At 40.4% G+C, this 26,560-nt stretch overlaps 1 protein-coding gene across 2 annotated transcripts in view; it reads left to right on the top strand.

The window, feature by feature from the left end:
- Positions 1–6,382: 6,382 nt before the first annotated feature.
- plpp3 (phospholipid phosphatase 3) overlaps positions 6,383–26,560 on the top strand; it is a 109,228-nt gene continuing 89,050 nt past the window's right edge. Inside the window, exon 1 of one of the 2 annotated variants that reach the window (XM_078408458.1) lies at positions 6,383–6,900. In XM_078408458.1, coding sequence (XP_078264584.1) covers positions 6,774–6,900 — 127 coding nt within the window. In that variant the 5' untranslated portion in view covers positions 6,383–6,773. The remainder of the gene's footprint in view (positions 6,901–26,560) is intronic. The other variant, XM_078408457.1, reaches the window with a different exon arrangement.

The raw sequence follows: 26,560 nt of genomic DNA, 5'->3' as shown, positions 1-26,560 counted from the left end.
AGGATCAGGAATGATTGATTCCAATTCTGTGTGTTCTGAGGTGACTGATGAAGATAATGTGGGATTAACAAGTGGGGCAGGACTTGCCTGGCAGGGCCGGACTTGGGTGGGTTTTTGTGTGTACTTGATGCATGGACACGAGGTTCTCAGTGCCATCCTGAATCTCCTCCAATTTGACAGTCTATGAGCCAGAGATTCCCAGGAGCATTGGGGATACTATGCTTTTTTCAAGCAGGTTTGAAAACATCTTTGATTCTTTTTCTCCCTACATCTTTTAATCTCTTCCAGTGACAGAATTTGGAATAGAATATTTGTTTGGGAAGTTTGACACATGGCATTTAAGTTCTTGCTATTGAGGGCGTGCAGCGTAGGTTTACTAGGTTAATTCCCGGAATGGCGGGACTGTCATATGTTGAAAGACTGGAGCGACTAGGCTTGTATACACTGGAATTTAGAAGGATGAGAGGGGATCTTATCGAAACGTATAAGACTATTAAGGGGTTGGACACGTTAGAGGCAGGAAACATGTTCCCAATGTTGGGGGAGTCCAGCACCAGGGGTCACAGTTTAAGAATAAGGGGCAGGCCATTTAGAACGGAGATGAGGAAAAACTTTTTCAGTCAGAGAGTTGTGAATCTGTGGAATTCTCTGCCTCAGAAGGCAGTGGAGACCAATTCTATGAATGCATTCAAGAGAGAGTTAAATAGAGCTCTTAAGGATAGCGGAGTCAGGGGATATGGGGAGAAGGCAGGAACGGGGCACTCAATTATTGAGAATGATCAGCCATGATCACATTGAATGGCGGTGTTGGCTCGAAGGGCTGAATGGCCTACTCCTGCACCTATTGTCTATTGTCTATTGTAACTTGGCCTGCCTAGTGGAGCTGGTTGAGGGTAACTGCAAGGAACTTGGCCTTGGACAGCATGTTGATGTTGGTTTATTCATAGTTCCAGTGGATCTAGATTATTTTGCAGAGGTGGTATTAGTGGTATCTCTTCAGTGTTTTGAGGTGAATGCTCAAGATAACCCAAATCTTAGAAGTAAGTAGAAGGTCTGGGGTAATGTTGCCTGGTAGGTCACAGGTTTTGTGGTGAGTGTGAGGTCTTGGTCTTCAAACACCATTTTCTTCAGATGGCCAGAGAATGTGCTTATGAATTTTATCATCTTTTCCAGTGTTGTTGCCCCAACACTTCTTTCAATATTCCTTGCCACAGTATTGCACCTCTGCACCAACAAACATTTTGCCTGGTGTTGAACTAAGCCACGGGACTAATGGTAAACTGCTCAAACTATGTTACCTCCATTCCACCACAACCAAGGCCTCAATAGTTGTGATGCAGCATGCACACAATGTTTGCATATATATATTTTTGGAGTATGGCCCCTAAGCCATCATCAATCTGTTCACTAAGCACACAAGTGGATGGATGGGCCTTTTACTAAATATCTGTGAAACAGAGGTGCTGTACCAATCTGCCCCTGTTGTGCAATTCTGCCCACCAACAATAAATATTCATGACAAAATCCCTTCCATATCTCGTGCACCATAGGGAAATAGGGTATCAAGACCCGAACCAACAAAAATCATCATTATGTATAAGATGATGATGTGCAAATAAAGGCAAGTGTTAATGACCGAGTAATAATGGACCTATAAATTATTTCTTGAAAGGATATTGACATTCTTCTGAGGCAGCGATGAACTACAGTAAGGATTTGAAAGGCTAAACCATGAACCAGCCCAGAAATTAGCCAAAACTTTGGTTAACATTAGACAGAATCATCTTAAACTGTTACAGATACTAGGTTTGCACTAATATTGCAATTGAAATCTCGTCAGTCACTGGTCAGGGCAGTGGGCACAGATGATGTGATGAAACATTTGTATTAGCAGTCATATCTTAACTTCATTCTCTGCTTTTACACAGCTGGAGGAATTTTACCACTATAATTCATCATGTAATCTTCAAGTTTATTGAGTGGTAAGAATGTTCTGTAACCTTATCATTTCATGCATGTCGTTTAGTCTAAAATTAACCCTAGATATTTGAATACAGATCTCCCCTCCCTAGATTATACTGAGTCCTTAAATCAGTTTGACATGTAATCTTTTTAATTATCTTGTATTTGATAAAATGTTACTTACTATAGATCTGTTAGAATAACATTTGTAGACCTACCTAAATTATGCAATCATTAGAATGAAAGTATATGCAGTAAAGATCATGAATTAAGTATAGGAAATAAAACTGCAGATGCTGGTTTAAATCGAAGGTAGACACAAAATGCTGGAGTAACTCAGTGGGTCAGGCAGCATCTCGGGAGAGAAGGAATGGGTGACGTTTCGGGTCGAGACCCTTCTGCTAAAGAAACATCACCCGAAACGTCACCCATTCCTTCTCTCCCGAGATGCTGCCTGACCCACTGAGTTACTCCAGCATTTTGTGTCTACCTATGAATTAAGTATAGCTCTTTCTTGTGACATTGCTACACAGAAGCAAGCCATTTGGCCAATCCAGCCCATACTGGCAGTAATGCTCCATTCAAATCCCCTCCTTCAAATAAATCGATAGTCCCTTCTCCCTTGTCCAATTTCCCTTTAAAAGCTTCTAAATGATTTGCTTCATGTACTCCCTCTGTGGTAGTTTTTTTCTACAAATTCTTTGGGTAAAGAAATTTGTTCTCAATTCCCTGTTTGATTTGTTGGCATATTCTTTCCTGTTCTGTATCCACACTGTAGATACCTTTCAGAATTTCAAAGACTTTCATTAGGTCATCTCTCATCTTTTTCTCAAGCAGAGATAGAGATGTGTAATCACAAAGTCTGGTGCTCATATCTATGTAAATCCATGGCATTTCATCATATGTGTATTTACATTATTTTCCTGTGTGGTATTTATCATCTTTATGTGTCCTATATTTAACGAAAATACTAAATGGAAATGTACTAGTCTGTCAGCAGTTTACTTTATCCTACATTCAAATGTTAACATGTAACTGCATAAGAATAAGGGGTAGGCCATTTAGAACGGAGATGAGGAAGAACTTTTTCAGTCAGAGAGTGGTGAAGGTGTGGAATTCTCTGCCTCAGAAGGCAGTGGAGGCCAGTTCGTTGGATGCTTTCAAGAGAGAGCTGGATAGAGCTCTTAAGGATAGCGGAGTGAGGGGGTATGGGGAGAAGGCAGGAACGGGGTACTGATTGAGAGTGATCAGCCATGATCGCATTGAATGGCGGTGCTGGCTCGAAGGGCTGAATGGCCTACTCCTGCACCTATTGTCTATTGTCTATTGTTTACAGTATATATCTATAATCATGTTAATGGAGAAAGATGCAGTGGATCCATATGCACTGGTTGGGAACAACTTGCTTTCATCTAGAACTTAACACATTTGCATTTATACGTCGAACAGCCACTGAGTTTTAGATGTGAGTGAATCTCCTTTTACTGAGTATGATACATGTACAGGAATTTAAATATGTACATTGAGGCTACAGCGGTAATCGACCTTACCGAATTGTCAGGGTTTGCATTGTATTGCTTTGCACAGGGAAACAGCTGGAGAAAGAGGTGAGGGAAGGGGTGGGGGGAAAATTAGCAAGTGGTAGGTGGCCCAGCTAAGGAGGGGTTAACAGGCAGATGAGTCAGGTCAGGCAGTGTAGGGTGGAGATAGTAACCAAGGCTGGACGTGGTAAGTGGAGAAGACAAAAGGGATGTGAATGGTGGAATCTGATAAAAAATATTGTCAGCGTATGGGATAAAACTCATCTAAACATAAGTTAATATAATGGAACCTTTCACAGTTATCTAAGGGGGCAGACAAGGCTTTGATTTAATATTTCAGCTGAGAATTGACACCTCCAGTTGTGCAGCACTTCCTCAGTAGTACTCAGCTCCTTCAGTCAACCCGGGCAGTACATTCAACTCTGGTGCGAGAATTGACCCCATATGTTTCTAAATTTGAGAAAAGAGTCAAGGCTGATCAGAAAGAAGTGGAAATAAAACTGTTGTGGTGAGCAAAAGAATAGATCAAAGAACGTTCTATGGGAAAGTTTAGAGAAAGAGTTTACATAGGTAATTGCAGGATTTAAGGGCTAGTGACTGTGAAGATCTATGAAGTGAAGCGATGATGAGTGTTGAGTCACCCATGTCTGTAGAAGGCAGTTTACATGTGCTGATATATCTATATAAAAGGTCACTTTCTTAATTGTGTCCATGGAGGGAATTGAAGGTGAAATCGAAAATTTATGTATTGAGATAGATGAATGTAAAACACAGAGTTGATGGGAAAGGGAACGGTATAAATGAAGACAAGGCCTAACAATGTATATGTGTTTGAAGAAGGGTTCTGACTCAAAACATCACCTATTCCTTTTCTCCAGGGATGCTGTCTAATCTGAGTTACTCCAGCATTTTGTATCTACCTTCGGTATAAACCAGCATCTGCAGTTCCTTCCGACACAATCTTTAAATGTTACAGTTAGTAGAAGGCAGGGAAAATTTGAATCTTGAGATAACAGCAAGGATTAGTATTTTTAGAAATAAAGGGGGAAAAAATGGAGCCAAAAGGTCATTTATAAATTCTATGGTTTACTTGCACAGTAGTGACTGATATTAATGATTCGGAAGTATTGAATGAGATTTCAATTAATTTCCAGACTTTATTTTTTGACACCTCTTTCATGAAAACTGAATTTAAATATCAGTGACATCAACGTGTCCTGAAGGCAGTAACATCAAAATACTTTAATATTCATTCACAGGATCCGATTATCCATGGAAAGGCAGTATTTATTGCCCTTTAATTATCCTTGAGAAAATGGTGGTAAACCTTGAACCTTTCATCTGTGCACTGCAGGTATTTGCACTGTAGCATCAGTTAAGGAATTCTGAGATTTTAACCCAGGAACAAAAAAATAAAATACTTAATATGTATGGTATGTTTATGGCTGGTCCAGTTAGGATTCTGGTTATTGGTGACTCCAGGAGGTATGGAGATTTTGACACTTCAATCTTCAGTTTTCTCCGTTATTTTACAGTTTAATCTACCATGTAAAGCAGACTGATTTTTATTTTATGCAAAGCACAAAATAAATTGCAGGAGTTTCAAAAAAAAGTTAAGTATTCTCCATCTCCAATTTAAAAAAAAATTGTTTACAGTTACCTTAAGGTTATGCTTTCTCAAATCTTTTGGTGTTCCTTGGTAGACCGAAAACAGAGTTGAGTGCAGTGTCAGATCAGCCATGATCTTCATAAAGGATGGAGCAAACTTGGAGGGATGAGTTCCATACTCCTGCTCCTAATTTGTAGGTTGTACATATATCCATATGTAAACCTGATGTGAATGCAGTTTGAGTCAGCGAACAAGAAGCTTTAACGGGAAAAATGATATATTATTAATGGGGAAAGCTAATAAATCTGAATGTGCAGAGTTATGTAATGTATGGGTGAAATCAGGAAGTTAACATACAGAAACAGTAACCAGTTATTATGGAAAATGTTAGCATTGACTGTAAGAGTGCTGGAGTGCTGCAATTATTCATCATTTTGGTGTGGCTTCACCTGGATACATAAAGATGGATGTATTTGCCTTGAAGGAGGTGCAACATAGATTGATTCTTGAATGAATGTTGTATATGGACAGTTTGAGTAAGAATTACCCAATACCCACTTGAATTTAGAAGATTGAGAGGCAGTCTCATATATCATTTTGATAAGGAAGACGCAATGAGGATGTGGAGAATCTTGAACTACGGGTTTATCCTATTAGCAAAAGGGACTAGCCATTTAGGTTGGAATCGTTGAATTATGGAAATGTGCAGCATGTACAGAAACTGGACCTTTCTGCCTTTTTTGTCCGTGTTTATATTGAAGCTTGTCTGTGCTAATCCCATTTGCTTACATCAGGGTCGTATCTCTCTACACCTTCCCTATCCAACTACCTGTCCAAAGGCCTTTTAAACATTGTAATTGTGTTCACCTCCACTAATTCCTCTGATAGCTCTTTCCAGATTAACACCACTCTCAGTGCGAAAAACGTAGCCCTTTAATTTTCTCCCCCTCACCTTAAACCTGTGTGCTCTAATTCCTGATTCCCCTGCTCTAAGTCCTGCCTTCCTTTAATATTTCTGTAATTTGATCACATAAATCCTCGTTGAACAATTACATTTATTGGAAGCATTTAAATCTCCCTGAGATTCATATTTATAAAAGAGTATCCTGCAAATGTGAGTATTCAAAATAAATATTCGAAGAGGGCTATAACGAAGTCAGTGTTCTCTGTCAGCAGTAGGGGCGCTCGAAGCCTGACTGGGGAAGGATTGTAGGAAATTGTAAGCATCATCAGGGAGGGGGCTGAGACTGAGTGGCAACTGATCCAAGTGGGTTACGTTGAAGAGGAGTTCAGGAATAAAACAGGAGCCCAAAGCTTTTGCAAACACACTAAAGAAAGGCTCCGCATTCATCACACCAGTGCCGGGCTCTGTATTGTGTTCGCAAAGGGATTGTTTTCTTTTTAAAGTGAAACCTCTCCATTCATTCATTCCGCAGATTCAAAAAGAGAACCATAAATTTGTTACTTCCAAAAGTTTCTTAGTTTACGATTTCCACAGCCAACAAGCTTCCCTTTCGGGGCGAACTTTTTTTGTGCAGAAACAAAAACACGAACTTAAGGAAAAGGTGGAACGTCCGATAGGAATAACGCAGGCGAGAGACTTAAAAAAAAAAGAAATTACTTTTAACATTTCGGCTACGGATTTTACAACAATTCCACACATGCAGAGCTACAAATACGACAAAGCTATGCCTGCCGACAACAGAAATGGTGGGACTTCAACTCTGAATAATAAGGACCACAAAAAGGTCATGTTAATCTGCTTGGATCTTTTCTGCTTGTTTCTTGGTGAGTACATTTTAGACGCTACTATATGCCTAGTAGTAATCCGTGCTGCGTTGTGTTTACATATTGTCAGGGGCAGGCAGTAGGTGTTGCCACTGTTCTTGAAATATTACTATTAAATAAATCAGAGAATCAAACATTGCTTCATCTTTGAAAAAAAGACGAATGACTGAACTTAACCCCACCTTTAGCCACGAGCCAAGCTAAAATGTTTAGTGCAAATAATCACGATCGATTGGATTTAAATGCATCCTTTTTACACACTGCTGAAACTTCACTTGCAATTTGTTGGCTCTGCTGGAACTTACACGAGGCCGTGTCATCTTGAAGGGAAAACAGAATTTGAAGCAATATTGGATTAAATTATAGCATGAAGGAGTGCTTCGCAACGAGCAGTGTAATTGATGCGTGATGTGAATGGATGAGTTAGTGCACAGACCTGCTAATGGCATGTATCTCCGCCATGGTCAGATCCATGCAGTGTTTAGATGTGCAGTGGACGCAAAACCAGATGTGACCTCGGTTTACTACATATCCATGCACCATATTTACTAGTTGCGTAGATACGAAATGGAAAGAAAAGAATGGATGGGGATAATCTTTAACCATTAAGGTCCCACTTCTCTTTTTTAACCCTTTCAAAGAATATTATTATTGCTGCTTATGTTTTATGTAGACAACCTGTCGCCTAATGTGGTAATCAAACCATGGTCAGATTTATTCACGTTTTGTAATACGATTATGACATTACACGTAATGGCATTCATTGCAGGTGAACTCTGATTATTTAGTCTAAGGAAAATTGGACATTTAATGTGAATTTATAAATGCTATTTACAAAATTTTCTGTCAGCTAAATCAAGATTAGGACTTCAGTAAGAGACCATAATGAAATCTAAGATGGAATTTACCTGTCTACTTTTGGCTCTATAAACCTGCTTGCATTTAAATGCTTGTTGCTAGAGAGGTAGGTGACTGTAACATTTGGTAATAGCTTCATCTGCAGAAGAGTTCCTGCAAGGGAACTCAAATCTTTGGATTGCACGGCATTTTACTGATGCTTGTGTTGACATCTGTGTCACTGTTTAAACACATTGAATCATAGAATGCACCGTTACCTGCCAACACAAGCTTTGGGATAAACCTCTACTTACCAGCACGGCTATCTTGTGGTTATACAACGGGATCGGCAGCATCTCTGGAGAGAAGAAATGGGTGACATTTTGGGTCGAGACCCTTCCTCAGTCTGAGGAAGGGTCTCGACCCGAAACATCACCCATTCCTTCTCTCCAGAGTTGCTGCCTGTCCCGCTGAGTTAGTCCAACTTTTTGTATCTATCTTCCGTCTAAACCAGCATCTACAGCATCTGTAGCCCGCCCCCCTGTCATCAGTCTGAAGAAGGGTCTCGACCCGAAACATCACCCATTCCTTCTCTCCTGGGATGCTGCCTGACCTGCTGAGTTACTCCAGAATTTTGTGAATAAGCATCTGCAGTTCTTTTTTACATATCTTGTGGTTATGATGGATAAACAAAAATAAGCCACTTTTTCCATATTGCTGATACAGGTAATGGTACTCACATCTATCTTTATAACCAGATCCATTAGCCATTCTGCTATGGATCTGGTGTTAAATAACACTTCCACCAGCCCCAAACCCCTGTTACATAGTGATGGGATTCCATTACAGTTATAAACTAAACAGAGGCCTGGAGGGTACCATCACGAGTCTGTGTTTTGACAGTGTTTGGATACAATATGCTTCTTTAAATGCAGGGAATGTAAAAAGCACAGGTTTGTTTACGTTTGAAGATAGTAAAATAAGAGACTGTAGTGGGATACATAATGAACGAGTCCCATTTCTACTAATATGATTATGATGCTAAGACAGTACACTAAATATTAAAGCCAATGAAACCAAGAAGGGTGGATTCTATTAAATGAAAACTTATTAGATGTTTGTGCACATGCTCTGATCAAGAGCATATGCATTTCACACTCATGAAAACACCACAGGAATTTGTTATTTGTGCATTCTGACCTTATACCTTTGAATGCCAGAATGTTCATATGAACATCTACTGCAGAACTTGGATAATTTTTTAACTCAACAAATTAAGACGGTAATTAATAACGATTTCTGAATTTGGAACCATAAACCTGTTTCTAAATAATTCCAAATCCCATCTGCCCTCACTGAGGTGGCAGGTATGATCAGTGATTGCAATAATGTTTATTACATATTTTTATATGGTGAAGTCCTTGTTATTAAAAGGTAAGTAGAAAAAAAGAATTTGAAAGCTTGTCAATAAAAAGTTGTCCAAAAAAAAATCTTGATAGTGGGAGGTGCACTCAGGCACCTGAAGAAAGGCCTTGACCTGAAACATCACCTATCCATGTTCTCCAGAGATGCTGCCTGACCTGCTGAGATACTCCAGCATTTTGTGTCCTTTTATGTATTATTTACCATCTGCAGCCTCTTGTTTCACACCCAAAGAAAATAGCAGGTAGATGGATAAAATAAACTTACCTAGTATTCGTAAACTTGGTTTGTCCATGATAGAAAGTCTAACGACCACCAAAACCTATTGTATTTGAAAGATTATTATTGAATCCTATTGGTAGCTCTTTTGAGGAGGGATTGAGCATTGAAGATAATGCTGCACATTGTCCATAGAATAACTGAAAGTGACAGTACATCTTTCAAGTTATTTAACAACACTGTTTACCTAATTCCTAAAACTTTTAGATATTAGGTTTCCAAGTAAGTTTTCTTTGTTTTTCTTGCATTGAATTCTCTCTGTGGAACTGATGTGAATTTTGTGTGGTTATCTGCCAAGGTGCTTCAGTCATTGAATTGATAAATTATTCCAACATATTATTTCAATTAAGGTGCTTAAAATAGTAATTAAACAAATGTTAACAAACTTGAAAAATAAGCCATTTAGAAAAAGAAAAGCACATCATTCTGACAAACATAATGTCAGAAGCTGAAGATAGTTATTTAAGTGTTGACAGTGCAATTGTATCTCACCAATCTACCCCTCAGATGTAAAGGTACTCCATCATCAGGAGTTTCAGGCATGAAATCAGGAACTCAATTTTGTCAAATCAATAAATACAATGGATTGACGCCATCAGATGATTCGAAATCAATAACTCTTGGAAAACCTGGCTATTATTGAATATGGGGCCTTTGGCAGGAAACTTGAAGTCAAGTGTCTTTCACTGCACACATTGAAATAGGCAAATCGGTAGTAGAAAAGGTTTGCTATCTGTCACTTTTCCCAGTCTTTAAGAAAACATGGAGCCTATTGATGAATAATTCTGCCGACTATTCTGAGGATTCAAAAGTTTGGGAAAATATTCCTGAAAGATGTAAACTGGTTTATTGGCGTCAATTTATCCGATGCACCAACCCCAGGTCAGATTAACAAGGACAATAATGATATGGCAATCTTTAATAATAAAACTATTATTAGCAATAATAATACTGCCAATGCTCCTATTTAAATGTGTGCATTGACAGACATTTGACTCTTCAAGTATTCTGCCAGAGGCCCCATATTCAATATTAGCCTGCAGGAAAAATGTTCCCAATGTTGGGGGAGTCCAGAACCAGGGGTCACAGTTTAAGAATAAGGGGTTGGCCATTTCAGACTGAGATGAAGAAAAACCTATTCACCCAGAGAGTTGCGAATCTGTAGAATTCTCTGCTTATAGAAGGCAGTGGAGGCCAATTCACTGGATGTTTTCAAGAGAGAATTAGATTTAGCTCTTAGGGCTAAAGGAAACAAAGGATATGGGGAAAAAGCCGGAACAGGGTACTAATTTTTAGATGATCAGCCATGATCACATTGAATTGCCGTGCTGGCTCGAAGGGCCGAATGGCCCACTCCTGCACCTATTTTTCTATGTTTCTAATAATCACAGGAACAAATACTCAGATAGGTAAAAATGTAAACATAGTCAGAAGTTTCAACTGCTCATTTTCTTTATTAAGTATACTACTTCCAACTTTTTCATTAAATCACTAGCAAACATGACATGCTTGTTACAAGCCTGATACTGATACCACATTGGATGGACTATAAATTAGTTTCTAATGTGAATGGCCCTGAATATTTTTAACAGAAAGGCTTTCCAGCTGTGGAATGCTTATGAGCAGTAACAGCGGAAGTTGTACGTATCAATTACTCTATTTGTTAGTCCAATTTCAATGTAATTTGTTAGCAGAGGTGAAAATAGGGTAACAGAAGAGAGGTTTTATCACACAGCTGATGGTGTTTTATGGTAAGTTTTCTACGTGACTGTGAAAGGTTCCTATTTCCACAATTGCAGGTGGCAATGCTATTCTGTAATTGTTACTTGGAGATAAATGATACTAACCTAGTTCTAATGGAGGCCCTTGCAGAGATATTTGCACCATCTTTAGCCATAGGGGAAGTTCCAGATGTCTGAAGGGTTGCTATTGTTAAACTATTGTTTAAGAGGGGCAGCAAGGTCAAGCCAGCAAAATACAGGCTTCTGAACCTGACGTCAGTAGTGGGAAAGTGGTTTTGAGGGGATACTTAGGGACAGAATCTACCAACATTTGGACAGGCACGGACTGCTTAGCAATAGTCAGCATAGCTTTGTGTGTAAAATTGTGTCTCGCACAATCTGAAGAGGTCACCAAGAGGACTGTTGAGCATAGGGCAGTGGACGTTGTCTATATGGATACCAGCAAGGCATTTGACAAAGCCCCATTTGATAGGCTAGTCTGGAAGGTTAGAATACATGGCATCCAAGGCGAGCAAGCCAATTGTACCAATTTTATTCAAAATTTGCATGGAGGAAGGGGTCAAAGGGTAGTTGAGTGGGTGGTGGTAGAGGAGGGGAGGGATTTTCTGATTGGAGGCTTGTGGTCAGTGGTGTGCTGCAGGGGTCGACACTGTATCCCCTGTTCTGTTGTTTGCCATCCAAATAGTTAATGCAGATAACAATGTAGTTAACAATGTTTGTAAATTTGCAGATGACGCCAAAATTGCTGGTATATTGCACATTGAGGAAAGATATCTAAGTTTACAGCAGGATCTAGATCAGTTGGGAAGGTTGCCAAGGAATGGCAAATGGAATTTAATTCTGTCAAGTGTGATGTGTTGGACTTTGGTATGTCAGACAGGCAGGTCTTACACAGTAAATAGGAGCGCCCTGGAGTGTGTTGCAGAACCAAGAGGTCTAGGAATGCAGGTGCATGTTTTCTTGAAAGGGAGGATGCAGAAGGGGGATGAATGAATGAATGAATTAATACGTTTATTGGCCAAGTATGTGCATATACAAGGAATGTGCCTTGGTGCTCCACTCACAAATAACAACACAAACATACAGTTAACAATTAAGAATAAAGCATAAACACATCAAAAAATAAGGATACAATATTACAGTCTAAAATAAACCAGAGCAAAAAAGAGACTACAGACTTTGGTTATTGAGTAGAACTACTACTCGTGGAAAAAAAGCTGTTTTTATGTCTGGCTGTGGCTGCTTTGACAGTCCGGAGTTGCCTTCCAGAGGGAAGTGCTTCAAAGATTTTGTGGCCAGGGTGAGAGGGGTCAGAGATGATCTTGCCCGCTCGCTTCCTGGCCCTTGCAGTGTACAGTTCGTCAATGGGGGGAAAGTTGCAGCTAACAACCTTCTCAGCTGATCGAACGATCCGTTGCAGCCTCAGGATGTCGTGCTTGGTGGCTGAGCCAAACCAGACCATGATGTAGAAGGTGAGGACGGACTCAATGATAGCAGTATAGAATTGGACCATCATTGCCTGTGGCAGATTGTGTTTCCTCAGTTGCCGCAGGAAGTACATCCTCTGATGGGCCTTTTTGACTGTGGAGATAGCTCCTCTGTCCCTCCCTTCCCCTCCTCCTTCCCAGATCTCCCTCTATCTTCCTGTCTCCACCTATATCCTTCCTTTGTCCCGCCCCCCCGACATCAGTCTGAAGAAGGGTCTCGACCCGAAACGTCACCCATTCCTTCTCTCCCGAGTTGCTGCCTGACCTGCTGAGTTACTCCAGCATTTTGTGAATAAATCGATTTGTACCAGCATCTGCAGTTATTTTCTTATACTATAGGAAGGATGTCATTAAGTTGGAAAGGATACAGAAGAGATTTACCAGTATGTTACTTGTGCTTACGGACTTGAGTTATGGGGAGAGGTTGGATAGGCCAGGACTTTTTCCTTTGGAGCATGGGAGGCTGAGGGTGTGCATTATTGAGGGATGCAAGATCATGAGGGACATGGATAAAGTGAACACTCAGTCTTTTTCTGCAAGGTAGAGGATTCTAAAACTAGAAGACATAGGCCTAAGGTGAGAGGGGAGAAATTTATGAGGGATCTCAGGGGAAATCCTTTTCATTCAGTGTCCATATCTGAGTTGCCGAAGGAAGCTATAGAAACGGTTAGAATTATGACTTTTAAAAGAAATTTGGACAATTATAAGGATACAAAGGGTTTAGAGGGCTATGGACCAAATGCAGGCAAATGGGGCTAGTCCTTGGCATGGGAAAGGTGGGTCAAAGGGCTTATTTCCGTGCAGTATACCTCCATGAATAAAGTAATTTCCTTGTAGTTTTGTGTATTTTTACTCTTTATACTCTCCTTAAAAGTATTTGTCCTGTGTGACTGAGTTTTAGATTTTTATTTCTCTTAGGATGAAGTCATTTCCACTAAATTTTGTTCTGTTAAATTAAAAAACATCTGTAAAAAATATATTAATGATGTTGAAACATCTTTTTCCCTAATTTGTTTCAGATAGATTCCAATAAATGATGACTAAGTCACCTAGGAATTTACTTGGAGAATAGAGTGAGTGGATTTAGAACCAGCCAAGATGATCCCATGATATTTGATGTTGTAACTTGTACCATTAGGCTCAGCATCCTTTCCAAGAGTAGAGCTGCTTAGTTCATCATTTCTTTTTCCTGACTAAAGACTCCTTCAATAATACCTCTCACCCCTTATTTTCAGGATAATACCCAGGAGACAAAATAATGAAAAATGAATTGAAATTAATATATATTTTTTTAGGTTTCTTCCCCCAAATGTTATTCACGAGTGACTGTGAACGACATGGGAGCCATCTTTGAAAAGATGTTGAATTGAATTATACCAGACTCTTTAATCGTTGATCATTGGCAATTTCATTGTGGATGCTGAATTGAGTGGTATAGAGTATCCCAGGCATTCCCAGCATCTGTTGTGCATGTAATGAAATTACAAGTCACATGCTGTCTTACCAACATAAATTTGAGCTTTTGGGTGCAAGGTATGATGTTCATCGAATAGTCACAAAACAAAAACGAGGGACACATCTTATTGAAATTGCAAATGATGCAGATGATACTAAGTTGGGGGGTAGTGTGAATTGTGAGGAAGATGCAATAAGGCTGCAGGGTGACCTGGACAGGTTGTGTGAGTGGGCGGATACATGGCAGATGCAGTTTAATGTAGATAAGTGTGAGGTTATTCACTTTGGAAGTAAGAATAGAAAGGCAGATTATTATCTGAATGGTGTCAAGTTAGGAGGAGGGGGAGTTCAACGAGATCTGGGTGTCCTAGTGCATCAGTCAATGAAAGGAAGCATGCAGGTTCAGTAGGCAGTGAAGAAAGCCAATGGAATGTTGGCCTTCGTAACAAGAGGAGTTGAGTATAGGAGCAAAGAGGTCCTTCTACAGTTGTACCGGGCCCTGGTGAGACCGCACCTGGAGTACTGTGTGCAGTTTTGGTCTCCAAATTTGAGGAAGGATATTCTTGCTATGGAGGGCGTGCAGCGTAGGTTCACTAGATTAATTCCCGGAATGGCGGGACTGTCGTATGTTGAAAGGCTGGAGCGATTGGGCTTGTATACACTGGAATTTAGAAGGATGAGGGGGGATCTTATTGAAACATATAAGATAATTAGGGGATTGGACACATTAGAGGCAGATAACATGTTCCCAATGTTGGGGGAGTCCAGAACAAGGGGCCACAGTTTGAGAATAAGGGGTAGGCCATTTAGAACGGAGATGAGGAAGAACTTTTTCAGTCAGAGGGTGGTGAAGGTGTGGAATTCTCTGCCTCAGAAGGCAGTGGAGGCCAGTTCGTTGGATGCTTTCAAGAGAGAGCTGGATAGAGCTCTTAAGGATAGCGGAGTGAGGGGGTATGGGGAGAAGGCAGGAACGGGGTACTGATTGATAGTGATCAGCCATGATCGCATTGAATGGCGGTGCTGGCTCGAAGGGCTGAATGGCCTACTCCTGCACCTATTGTCTATTGTCTATTGTCTAATGAAAGAGTCTGACATTCAGATGTTAATATAAGAAAATAACTGCAGATGCTGGTACAAATCGATTTATTCACAAAATGCTGGAGTAACTCAGCAGGTCAGGCAGCATCTCGGGAGAGAAGGAATGGGTGACGTTTCGGGTCGAGACCCTTCTTCAGACTGATGTCAGGGGGGCGGGACAAAGGAAGGATATAGGTGGAGACAGGAAGATAGAGGGAGATCTGGGAAGGCGGAGGGGAAGGGAGGGACAGAGGAGCTATCTGAAGTTGGAGAAGTCGACGTTCATACCACCGGGCTGCAAACTGCCCAGGCGAAATATGAGGTGCTGCTCCTCCAATTTCCGGCGGGCCTCACTATGGCACTGGAGGAGGCCCATGACAGAGAGGTCAGACTGGGAATGGGAGGGGGAGTTAAAGTGCTGGGCCACCGGGAGATCAGTTTTGTTAATGCGGACCGAGCGCAGGTGTTCAGCGAAGCGATCGCCGAGCCTGCGCTTGGTTTCGCCGATATAAATAAGTTGACATCTAGAGCAGCGGATGCAATAGATGAGGTTGGAGGAGGTGCAGGCGAACCTCTGTCTCACCTGGAAAGACTGTTTGGGTCCTTTGATGGAGTTGAGGGGGGAGGTAAAGGGACAGGTGTTGCATCTCGTGCGGTTGCAGGGGAAAGTGCCCGGGGTTGGGGTGGTTTGGGTAGGAAGGGACGAGTGGACCAGGGAGTTACGGAGGGAACGGTCTCTGCGGAACGCAGAGAGGGGAGGGGATGGGAAGATATGGCCAGTGGTGGGGTCCCGTTGTAGGTGACGGAAATGTTGGTGGATGATATGTTGGATCCGCTGGCTGGTGGGGTGGAAGGTGAGAACGAGGGGGATCCTGTCCTTGTTGCGAGTGGGGGGAGGGGGAGCAAGAGCGGAGCTGCGGGATGTAGAAGAGACCCTAGTGAGAGCCTCATCTATAATGGAGGAGGGGAAGCCCCGTTTTCTGAAGAACGAGGACATCTCGGAAGCCCTAGTGTGAAACACCTCATCCCGGGCGCAGATGCGGCGGGGACGGTGAATTAACATTCAGATGTTAATGTCTGGCATCTGATTTCTGCCAGCCCTGTTTATCAATGTACAGAATATTTGACATCAAATACTGATGCAACCATTTTAAACACTGCAGATCAATAGTACCTGATAGAACACCTGTGTCATTGATTATTCCACACCTCACGTTGGATGATGTTACTTGGGGCATGGGATTAGATTTGGGCAGTTATTCACCAGGAGTGGGACAAGGTGTTCCATGTCCCTCCCCCGCGCATGACCACATAACATGCACATTAGCGCAGGCATGCACACATACACGTGTCTCCTTTATCATCGTTAATTTTGTGCATATCTTTCATTCATTGTTCTTTATCTCTCCACATCACCGTCTATATCTCTCGTTTCCCTTATTCCTAAACAGTCTGAAGAAGGGTCTCGACCCGAAACGTCACCCATTCCTTCTCTCCAGAGATGCTGCCTGTCCTGCTGAGTTACTCCAGCTTTTTGTGTCGATCTTCAGTTTAAACCAGTATCTGCAGTTCCTTCTTACACATTATGTATGTGTGTGTCCCCCTGCTCCAAGCTTTGTCCACACTCCATAATAACCTTTCTTGTAAGTGTTCGACATGGGAGAGTTCCTTTAAGATCTTAAACCGTTCCCAGGTAGAAGCACATGAAAGTCACAGCAATTTGAAGCTTTTTTGCAGCCCATGTTGGGAAATGTGCTGATTCCATTTTAGCATATGATTCTGGGTCGTAACATCACAGTGCTGCCTTTAACATATTTGTAGTTAACCATGCATTTTTGCAGGGTTTCCAAGTGGGTATTAGTGGAATAGACAGAAATTCTTTAAGACACCAAAAAAGGATACAATTCAGTTTCTGGACAAGTGACTTTGTAAAAGGAAAATACTGCCAACTCACTTCTGTTTGCTGTGTACAAAACAACTTTAAGACATGCAAGTGATTTTCTGTAGAAATTATATATGGGGAAATCGCATTAGAAAGATCCCTTGAAGGTTGTTATTACTGAATATATCATGTTACTGAAAACATTCCAGAAACCGATAAAAGGACCGTTTTAAATTTTTATTTGTTTATCAATGGCGCTAAAATTTCCACAGATAAAATTAAAATTCTATAAGCGGTGACACTGATTTTCAAATGAATTTGTTTCTGAAATTTGTCTTTTTCTGGACAAAAGCTGAATATTAAATTGGTGATTTCCTTGCATTCCATACAGTCAGTGCTCTCCGTGCTATGACTGACATCTGGAATGAATTTGCAGGGGGCTTCACAAAGGCAGTTGTCACTGATGAAATTGTGCAGGCAATGAAATGCAGCCAGTCTCACTCTGAAATGCAAAACTTTATTGCCCAGCCCATTTCCGTAGTACTCGGAGCTAATTGGCGAGTAATTGTTTGACTTGTTTATGGCAGAAAGCGTTTGGTAGATTCTTAGTGAAATGTTGTGATCTCAATTGCCTGCATTCAATGACTGTGAAATCATTCTCTCTTCTCTGAATTAACCCTCCCTTGTAATGCAAGTTACTGCACACAAACTAATGTTTATGTCAAGATTGGCTTCTAACTTTGGAAGTTTTACTTTAAAAGGTGTTTCAAAAGGCTGAAATTGTGGATCAATCTTGGTACATGGTGGTGTTCTGAATTAGTTGATTTAACCCCAGTTTCACTTAATGTTGATGGTGCATTCAAAAGAGATTATAAAATGATCTGCTAGTTGTCCTTTGTATGCAGAGCATTGACACATTTATCTCTGTACTCAGATTTAATGATCAATGTCCTCTTGTGTTAGACCACATAGAGATGGGAAAGATTGAAAGATTTCCTATCTGCTGAGTACTTACTCGCTGATGGGAGGTGGTCACCAATAAACGGCAGAATGGCTGTAAGGAAAATTATAAAAGGTTGGGGCAGTAACATAGGCTGACTCAAACCTGTTGCTGATGGCCAAGAAGTTAATTTCTGAACTGCTGCAAGAGACCATAATGGTTATATGATTATCTGAAAGGCTCACAACATCGATGAATATCTGTGGGGGCAGCGAAACCCAAGCAATCGTTTTCACAGAATGTCATGGTTAATAGAGTCTATGGCTTTTGAGATATCAGTGAAAGCCATAAAGAATTCTTGTCTGAAGAAGGGTCTTGACCCAAAATGTCATCTATCCATGTTCTCCAAAGATGCTGCCTGACCTGCTGAGTTAGTTACTCCAGCATTTTGTGTTTTATCCAACATCTGCAGTTCCTTGTTGATACTAACTGCAGATGCTGGTTTACAAAAGTAAACGCAAAGTCCTGGAGTAACTTCAGTGGGTCAGGCAGCATCTCTGGAGAACGTGGATAGGTTCAGGACCCTTCTTCAGACTGATTGTGGTAGGGGGGAGAAAGCAGGAAAAGAAGTAGGGGTGGGACGCAGCCTGGCAAGTTATAGGAGGATATGGGGGGTTGATTGGTTAGACAAAGTCTAGGGATAAAAGGAAGACAAAAGGGTGTCTGATCAAGAGAGAAGTGGAGTGAAATGTAAAGCCAGAGGATGGGTGGAAGGAGACAGGGTGGGCCTAGCTATTAAGAGGACAGGAGTGAAGACTCTTACTGGTCTACAAGCACAAAGTGACTTTTTTTTAAAAGGGGATGGAATCTGTTGAAAGTGGGCAAGAAACCCCTCCATTCCCTTCAACACATAGAAGCCGGGATTCCCACGTTCTCCTTAAACATACAAATCTCCAGTGACTCAGATGGGTCACTCAGTGTCTGTTGGGATACAAGAGATTTTTTTAGAGATTGGGAGGGCAGAAAAGGGGTCATTCGTGGCCTTGGTATGTAGGATTAAGGAGAGTCCTAAGACTATTTTGTAAGTATATTAGATGCATGAGGGTTGCCAGTGTGAAGCCAGTGGATATGAGCAGGGCCTGAAATGAATACTTCTCATTTGTCTACAGCGGGAAAAACGATGTGAAGGCTGGAGACCTAAGGGTAGGTGTATGCTGAAATTCTGGAGTGCATTTGTGTTGGGAAGGATGAACTGCTAGAAATATTGAAGAATCACTAGGGCTGGATGGATCTACATCGCAATGCTAAGGACAGAAATAAAGGAGATTGCTGGGGCTTTGACGGATTTTTGCATTTTTATTGGCCATGGGTGAGGTAACAGAAAACTGAAGAGTAGCCAATGCTGAACCAATGTTCAAAAAGGGCAGTAGTGGAAATAACAGGCAAGCATCCCATGCATCATTTTTGGGGAAGTTTCCTCGGGTGCTTTGAAGATAAATTCAATGGTTGTAATTTATTTGGAAATGTCTTAGGAAGCCACTTTGTTGTTATATAAACACATGAGTTTTACTTTTCTTTTAAACTCTCCTGGAAAATAGCTTTAGGAAGATATTTTGCAAGGTTTAAGTTGCTGATGGATGAACGCATAGATTGAAGCAATACGATAAATTGAGATATTTGTCAAGATGTGAACATGTTATTAAAAGCCAGGACTTGTTTAAAATCACACCATAATCAAGGATCCATCCAGAAAAAGCCAAATGAACTGCAAATAGTTGTTTTGAGTACGGTGCTTCACAGGTTAGACTTGCTTTTGAGATGACTGCCGTTCTGTATCAAGGTGTTTAAAAGTTTCAAACAATGTGGCCTAAGCTGATCATTACAGATAATGCTCTACTTAGGAGAATTGAAGTAAAGGCTTCCTGTGAAATTAGGAGGGGCCTCCCTTGTCAAGTTCAATTTGTTTAAAAGCGTGATTGTTTTTGACACACTGTTATCAGTTCCTCTTGTAGTCAGCGTGTTATTATTTTAGAATAAGCTCATTACAGATTTGCCCTATGTTTCCAATTGTCCTGGTAAGGAGCAGACTGGCGCAGTCTTAGTGCACAGCCTAGCTTGAACAACATTTTTCTTTTCTGCCAGAGGTTCAATTTTAATTTAAACAGCACTTTTCTGCTATATTGGACAATTCCTTATAACAAATTTAAGTGTGGATGTGGGGAGGATGTGTCCGCTAGTGGGAGAGTCTGGGACTAGAGGTCACAGCCTCAGAATTAAAGGACGTTCTTTTAGGAAGGAGATGAGGAGGAATTTCTTTAGTCAGAGGGTGGTGAATCTGTGGAATTCTTTGCCACAGAAGGCTGTGGAAGTCAAGTGGGTGGATATATTTAAGGCAGAGATAGATAGATTCTTGATTAGTATGGGTGTCAGCGGTTATGGGGAGAAGGCAGGAGAATGGGGTTAGGAGGGAGAGATAGGTCATCCATGATTGAATGGCGGAGTAGACTTGATGGGCCGAATGGCCTAATTCTGCTCCTATCACATGATCTTATGTAGAGTAGTTCCTTTAAAGGTAACCACTCTTCATTCATTTACCATAAAAGGAATGCCCTTCTCCTTTTGGATACTTAGTATTCCACTGAGTTACTCAGTACTTACCTTGTGGATGGTTAGCAAAATGATAGGATGCATAACAAAGACTTAGATGACAGATCGATCTATGAAAGTTGATTTATTCACAAAATGCTGGAGTAACTCAGCAGGTCAGGCAGCATCTCGGGAGAGAAGGAATGGGTGACGTTTCGGGTCGAGACCCTTCCATTGATCTATGAAAGTTAATGTATGAAAACAATATAATCCATTGAGGAAATCGATACCTGATCGGTACCATTTAATACCTGCTCTGTCTTACTAAAATGTAACAACTTGTATTTATCTATATACTAAAACTCTCGTTTGTTTGTTTGTTTGTTCCTGAACAACAGCCAAAATGGTACACGATAGCGCGATACTTGTAGGCCCACCTTACTCACCGTCGTCATTTGGTGTTAATGGAAGGTTTCATTGAAATCGGTTATATTTTTAGTTATTCGCATTTTAAAGTTTAAATCTATCTCCTAGGGAGGGAGGGGGGAAGCATAAGGGGTGGTTGAGGGGGATGGAGTGGGGGGGGGGGGGAGGGGAATGGGGGGAGGGAAGGGGAGGGGAGGAGGGGGGGAGGAGAGGGTGCTGCACCAATGCAGGAGAGGTTTGGGCCCAACAGGTCCACTTGGTCTAGTCTTAACTAAACTCCATCTGAATTCCTCTGCTCATTGGCCTGGGTGATCAAGATCCCACCTTTTTCATGGTCCATTATTACCAATTTGTCCAATTATACTACTAAAATTCCAAACATGCTAGCCATGTTACTTAGTCCAGACAATTACTTAAGCGTGAGCAGAAGCGTTGTTCTGGTGCTTTGGACGATATATATTCCTTGTTCAACTTTTACAATGGATGACCTTGCTGTTTACTTCATTGCCATTTATAGGAGCTTGTTGTCAGTAAATGTTTGCTCTGTTCCCTACAATAATAGTTATACTAAACATTAATTGGTTGTCATTTGTTTTGGGACATCCTGTACTCGTGAAAGTGCTGTGCAATAGCATTATTTTATTTTTATCAGCATACTTTCCATGACATGGGGAAAATAATATCTCTGATAGATTGTGAATTTATTAAACTATCAAGAATGTATCTTGTGGAATGCCGTTGGACTTAACGCCTCAATCAGGACCATTGTTTAGGCCTTTTTGGACCAAAGTCTAGATGTTAATGAGATAAATCACATGAGACATGAAGGCCTGAGAATAAATAACTAACACATGTCAGAGCAGTTATCTTTTCTAAGGATGAAAGATATGGATTCTCTTTAGAACCAGCGGGAACAAGTGAGGTAGCTGACACTTGGAGTACGATCCATGTCTGTGACTTTGTATGAATAGGTACATTTGGCTAGGCTGTCTCAGTGATGCATTGTGTTTGACTCTGAGCAATGTAGATATCAGCAGTAGATTGTGATTATCATCAAAAATTTACAAATTTATCAATTAGCTCCAGAAAGATTGTTGATTTTAATAGATTACAGAAGATTTAATTAGCATTAACAAGATGAAGGATGTCTGAGAAGCTTATTTTTAATGAAATTGTCTTCCATTTGTGAAAAGGCTGAGAAAAAAAAACCTCTTTACATTTTGTGTTCGTGTGAATCACATTTTGTTTTACTCCCAGCCGAATGGGTGGAAGCCAACCATCTTTAATGGCAATGAGTTGAACGCCAATTTCATCTTCTAATCCTACATTTTGCTATATGGCCACATATTCTTCAGTCAGCAGAAAGAACAGTTTTTCACCATTTACTAATACCCAGTGAAATAACAGATTGACAAAATTATGTTCACAACATGAAATTGTCTTCCTCAAGGAAAGACAATCTTATTTTTATTTTAATTTAAGTATCTTATTTTCATCTTTTGCTTTCACCTTTGGCTAAAAACTAGAGCTGTAAACCACTTCTGCTTTCCTTCTCATTTCTTTCCCATCTGTTTTCTCTAAGGCAAGCAAAAATGGGAAATTTTATAATTCCTATCATTAGTATCTCTTCTCGAAGTCCCATTCCCCATGAGAAAATTATTTTATCTGCGATAGAAATGGCCTTTGCCGATTTTGGGCTTCCATTGTACTGTACTTGCAGCTGATCAGAAAGATGATAAAAGGTTCCATTTTACAAGGTAAGGGTTTTGAAAGTGGTGTCATTCACCATAATATGTCTCATTTGTTTCTAAGTACAACAGGCAGTTAAAAGAAATAAACCAAATACTCAGAGATGCTATTGTGCATTTGCCAACGGGCGGCCACGGTGGCGCAGCGGCAGAGTTGCTGCCTTACAGCGCTTGCAGCGCCGGAGACCCAGGTTCGATCCGGACTATGGGTGCTGTTTGTACGGAGTTTGTACGTTCTCCTCGTGACCGTGTGGGTTTTCTCCGAGATCTTCGGTTTCCTCCCACACTCCAAAGACGTACTTTGTTTGGCATGGTGTGTATGTGTAAATTGTCCCTAATGTGTGTAGAATAGTGTTAATGTGCGGGGATTGCTGGTCGGTGCGGACTCGGTGGGCCAAAGGGCCTGTTGCCGCGCTGTATCTCTAAAATAAAAAAAAACACTAGGAACAGGAGCACTGGAATTTACTGTGAAATCACTTAACAATCTGAAGTAGCAAAACAGAGGACTGTGGAGAACAGCCAATTACACCCCCACCACCGCCTTTCTCGTGTAAGAGTATTTAATTTGAGGCCTGTTGTTAGATGACTAATGTTTGAACCAGTTGCTAAATATTTACCTTTCCGTAATTTTTTAGAAGACAGTCAATTAGGTATTTAATTTAATGTGACGATGAACTGATGATACGTCATTATCTTTACTCCAGTAAATGATGCTTCATAAAGGGTGTTTTTTTTATATGCTACTAGATCAAGTGGACCCGTTGGGCCCAAATCTCTTCTGCATTGGTGCAGCACCCTCTCCTCCCCCTCCTCCTCCCCTCTCCCCCCATCAAACCTCCCATCCCCTCTCCCCTCCCCTTCCCCCTTCCACCCCCTCCCTCCTCCCTCCTCCTCCCATCCCCCTCCCCTCTTCCCCTCCTCCTACCCCCCTGCCCCTACCCCCCTTCCCCTGCCCCTCAATCCCCCTTATCTTCCGTCCCTCCCCCCTTCCGCTCTAGGAAATAGATTTAAACTTTAAAATGTGAATAACTTAAAAAATATAACACCGATTTCAATGAAACTCCTTCCATTAGCATCAAAGGGACGACGGTGAGTAAGGTGGGACTAAAATTGTCGCGCTATCGTGTACCGTTTTGGCTGTAGTTCAGGAACAAACAAACGAGTTTTAGTATATAGATGTCAGTTTTTAAAGGATGATTAGTTGACTTTCAAAAATCCAGAAGATAGTCATTGGCACCAATAACTCTGTTAAAGTAATTCTTGAAATAATTGTAATTGTCACACAATAGTGAAAAATCCTTGAAAGAAGGGACACAAAGTGCTGGCATAACTCAGTGGATCAGGCAGCATCCCTGGAGAACATGGATAGGTGATGTTTTGGGTCGGGACCTTTCCACAGACTGATTGAAGGAATCAGTCTGAAGAAGAGTCCCAACCTGAAATGTTGCCTGTCCATGTTTTCCTGGGATGCTGCCTGACCTGCTGAGTTACTCCAGCATTTTGTGTGTATCTTGGTGTATAATAGTTCACATGAACAATATTTTACATTTGTCATGTTTATCTGAATTATAATGCCACACTCATTATAGGGTAATCACATTTTCATTATGATTTTGAATTGTCCAAAGCACTTAACAATCTTAAGCAGGTGTTCCATGACAAAATACTTAAGTAAGACTGTGTTAGTCTGAGCAACACATTAGATTTAAATTATGACACCAGCAAACCCTGGATAATGAAAAGGGAATGATAAATATTTTTACCTTGTTAGTTTTAGCCATAAGTAATAAACTAAGGATTTTTGTAGAAAACACACCAATCATGCCCAGCATGAATCAACCAGTGTAGATTGAATATTAAGATATTGAAGATTTCATACATTTTACACAAAGCAATAATTATGTTGTATCTGAAATTGAAGCCCCCATAGAAAATATTTTGGATCACCTCCAATTTTTGGCAAAATACTTAACATTTAATTTAATTCAGCCTAATTTTTTTGTGTATTAAATATTTAAGTCATTATTAACCTTGATATATAATTAATGGAAAAAAACAACTGATTCAATTAAAACTTTAACAAGAAACTGAAAACCATTATATAGCCAGTACAAAAAGCCATAATTAATGAAAGAGAAAGCTCTATAACCCAACTATATCTCACAACAGATTTCAGCATTAGAAAGGGTGACGGGTTTAAATGCAGGATGTGGCAATTGAGAGAGTGTCAACAAAGACCTCATTCAATGAACTCCTTTTTTTCTAAATGTACATGAGTTTAGATTAGTTACAAACTGACCAACTGGGACCATTTGAGGCACCTTCATAGGTGTAGGAATGTTCACTATATAAAATGCTATGTTTCTTTTCCCTTATTCGCTTACAGTTGCTTGAGAAGGTTCTGTTTAAAGAATTTTAGCTGATGCCTTTCTGGGGACTTCAACTGAACTTAACCTTATCTGATATTGGTGCATGATAAATATTAAAATCCCCAAGCTATTGTGGTCATTGCTATTGTATGTTTTCCTGTTTACCAAAGATTACTGTGAATGTGCATCATTATTTCATTGTTATTTTAATCACATATTTTCACCAGAAACAAAACTGTGAATTAGTGGGCCAATTAAAGCAAATAGTATAATTGGGCTGTGCTTTAAATAATTGATGAATTGGTACTTCCTGTTTTCAACCGAGGCGTTCTTTTGTTAGTCTGGCTCCCATATTCTGCATGTGCCAAAGCCCTTTGGATCAGCGAGCAAGTCAGCCCTGTTCATGCATCCCTTCACTATGAGGGCAGTGATCTTGGCAAAGTTCTACATAACCTAGAGCTGCCCTCATGTCATTTATTTGTCTTTGCATTGTTTGTTTTTAATTTTATCCACATGTGTAATTTAGATTTACTTGGGAAAGGGTAAATGTATGCTTCAGCAGGCTATCTGACTTTGCATTAACACTGTGCGATCCAGTGTATGATACAGAACATTCTGTGTCATTACAATTTTGATATGTTATCATTTAGCTTTGAAATTAGGGACGAGCAATTTGACTGAGGGATGTACTACTTGTAATTTAGAACACTCATGGAATAGCCACCTACTTAATTTAGGAAGGGCTTGTTGGCTTGGAGCTAGCTTCACGAGATAATTTTTCTTTAATTTCTAGCATCTACAGTTTTTTTTGCTGCAACCCTCTCCTCTACTGCGTTGACGTTATTAAGTCATACCGATTTTACTCGTATGAGATTTTACATTTCTATGAAATACCTATTAAAGTGGGATTCTGAATTTTACTTTGACACTCGTTATGTGAACCTGAAACATAGATGTGAATTATGTGTTTTGTGTTTGTGAATGGACTTGATCACCAAATTTCAGTAAGATATAAGAATGGAACATTCAACCTGAAAGGGATATGATACTAAAATAGTATCCTTTCACCTCAAGGACCATATTTCAACTTAATTTCATGAAAAGATTGAAAAGCTTGTATCTGCTACATATCGTAGAGAAAATGAGGCAAACAACCTAAATCCTGGTCCTAGTTTGAACTCAGAAATCCTGGTCCTAGTTTGAAAAATGTTTTAGCTTCAGATATTGAGCTAGGTTAGTAGCACAAAATTAACTTTGCTAAACTGTGCAAGCAGTATGGTACCCTTGTAGTTCTGTTCAGGATTAAAATGCCACCCTATCCCAGAAATAGCACTCTGCTCTTAGAAGAGAATGAAACTAGATCACAAATAAATTATAAGCAATTTCTGAAGGTGGCATGTTGTGATTTAC

This window comes from Rhinoraja longicauda, chromosome 11 (assembly GCF_053455715.1).
Source record: "Rhinoraja longicauda isolate Sanriku21f chromosome 11, sRhiLon1.1, whole genome shotgun sequence".
NCBI classification, from domain to species: domain Eukaryota; kingdom Metazoa; phylum Chordata; class Chondrichthyes; order Rajiformes; family Arhynchobatidae; genus Rhinoraja; species Rhinoraja longicauda.
Note: the sequence above shows the minus strand (reverse complement) of the source record. Positions and strands in the feature narration are given on the sequence as shown.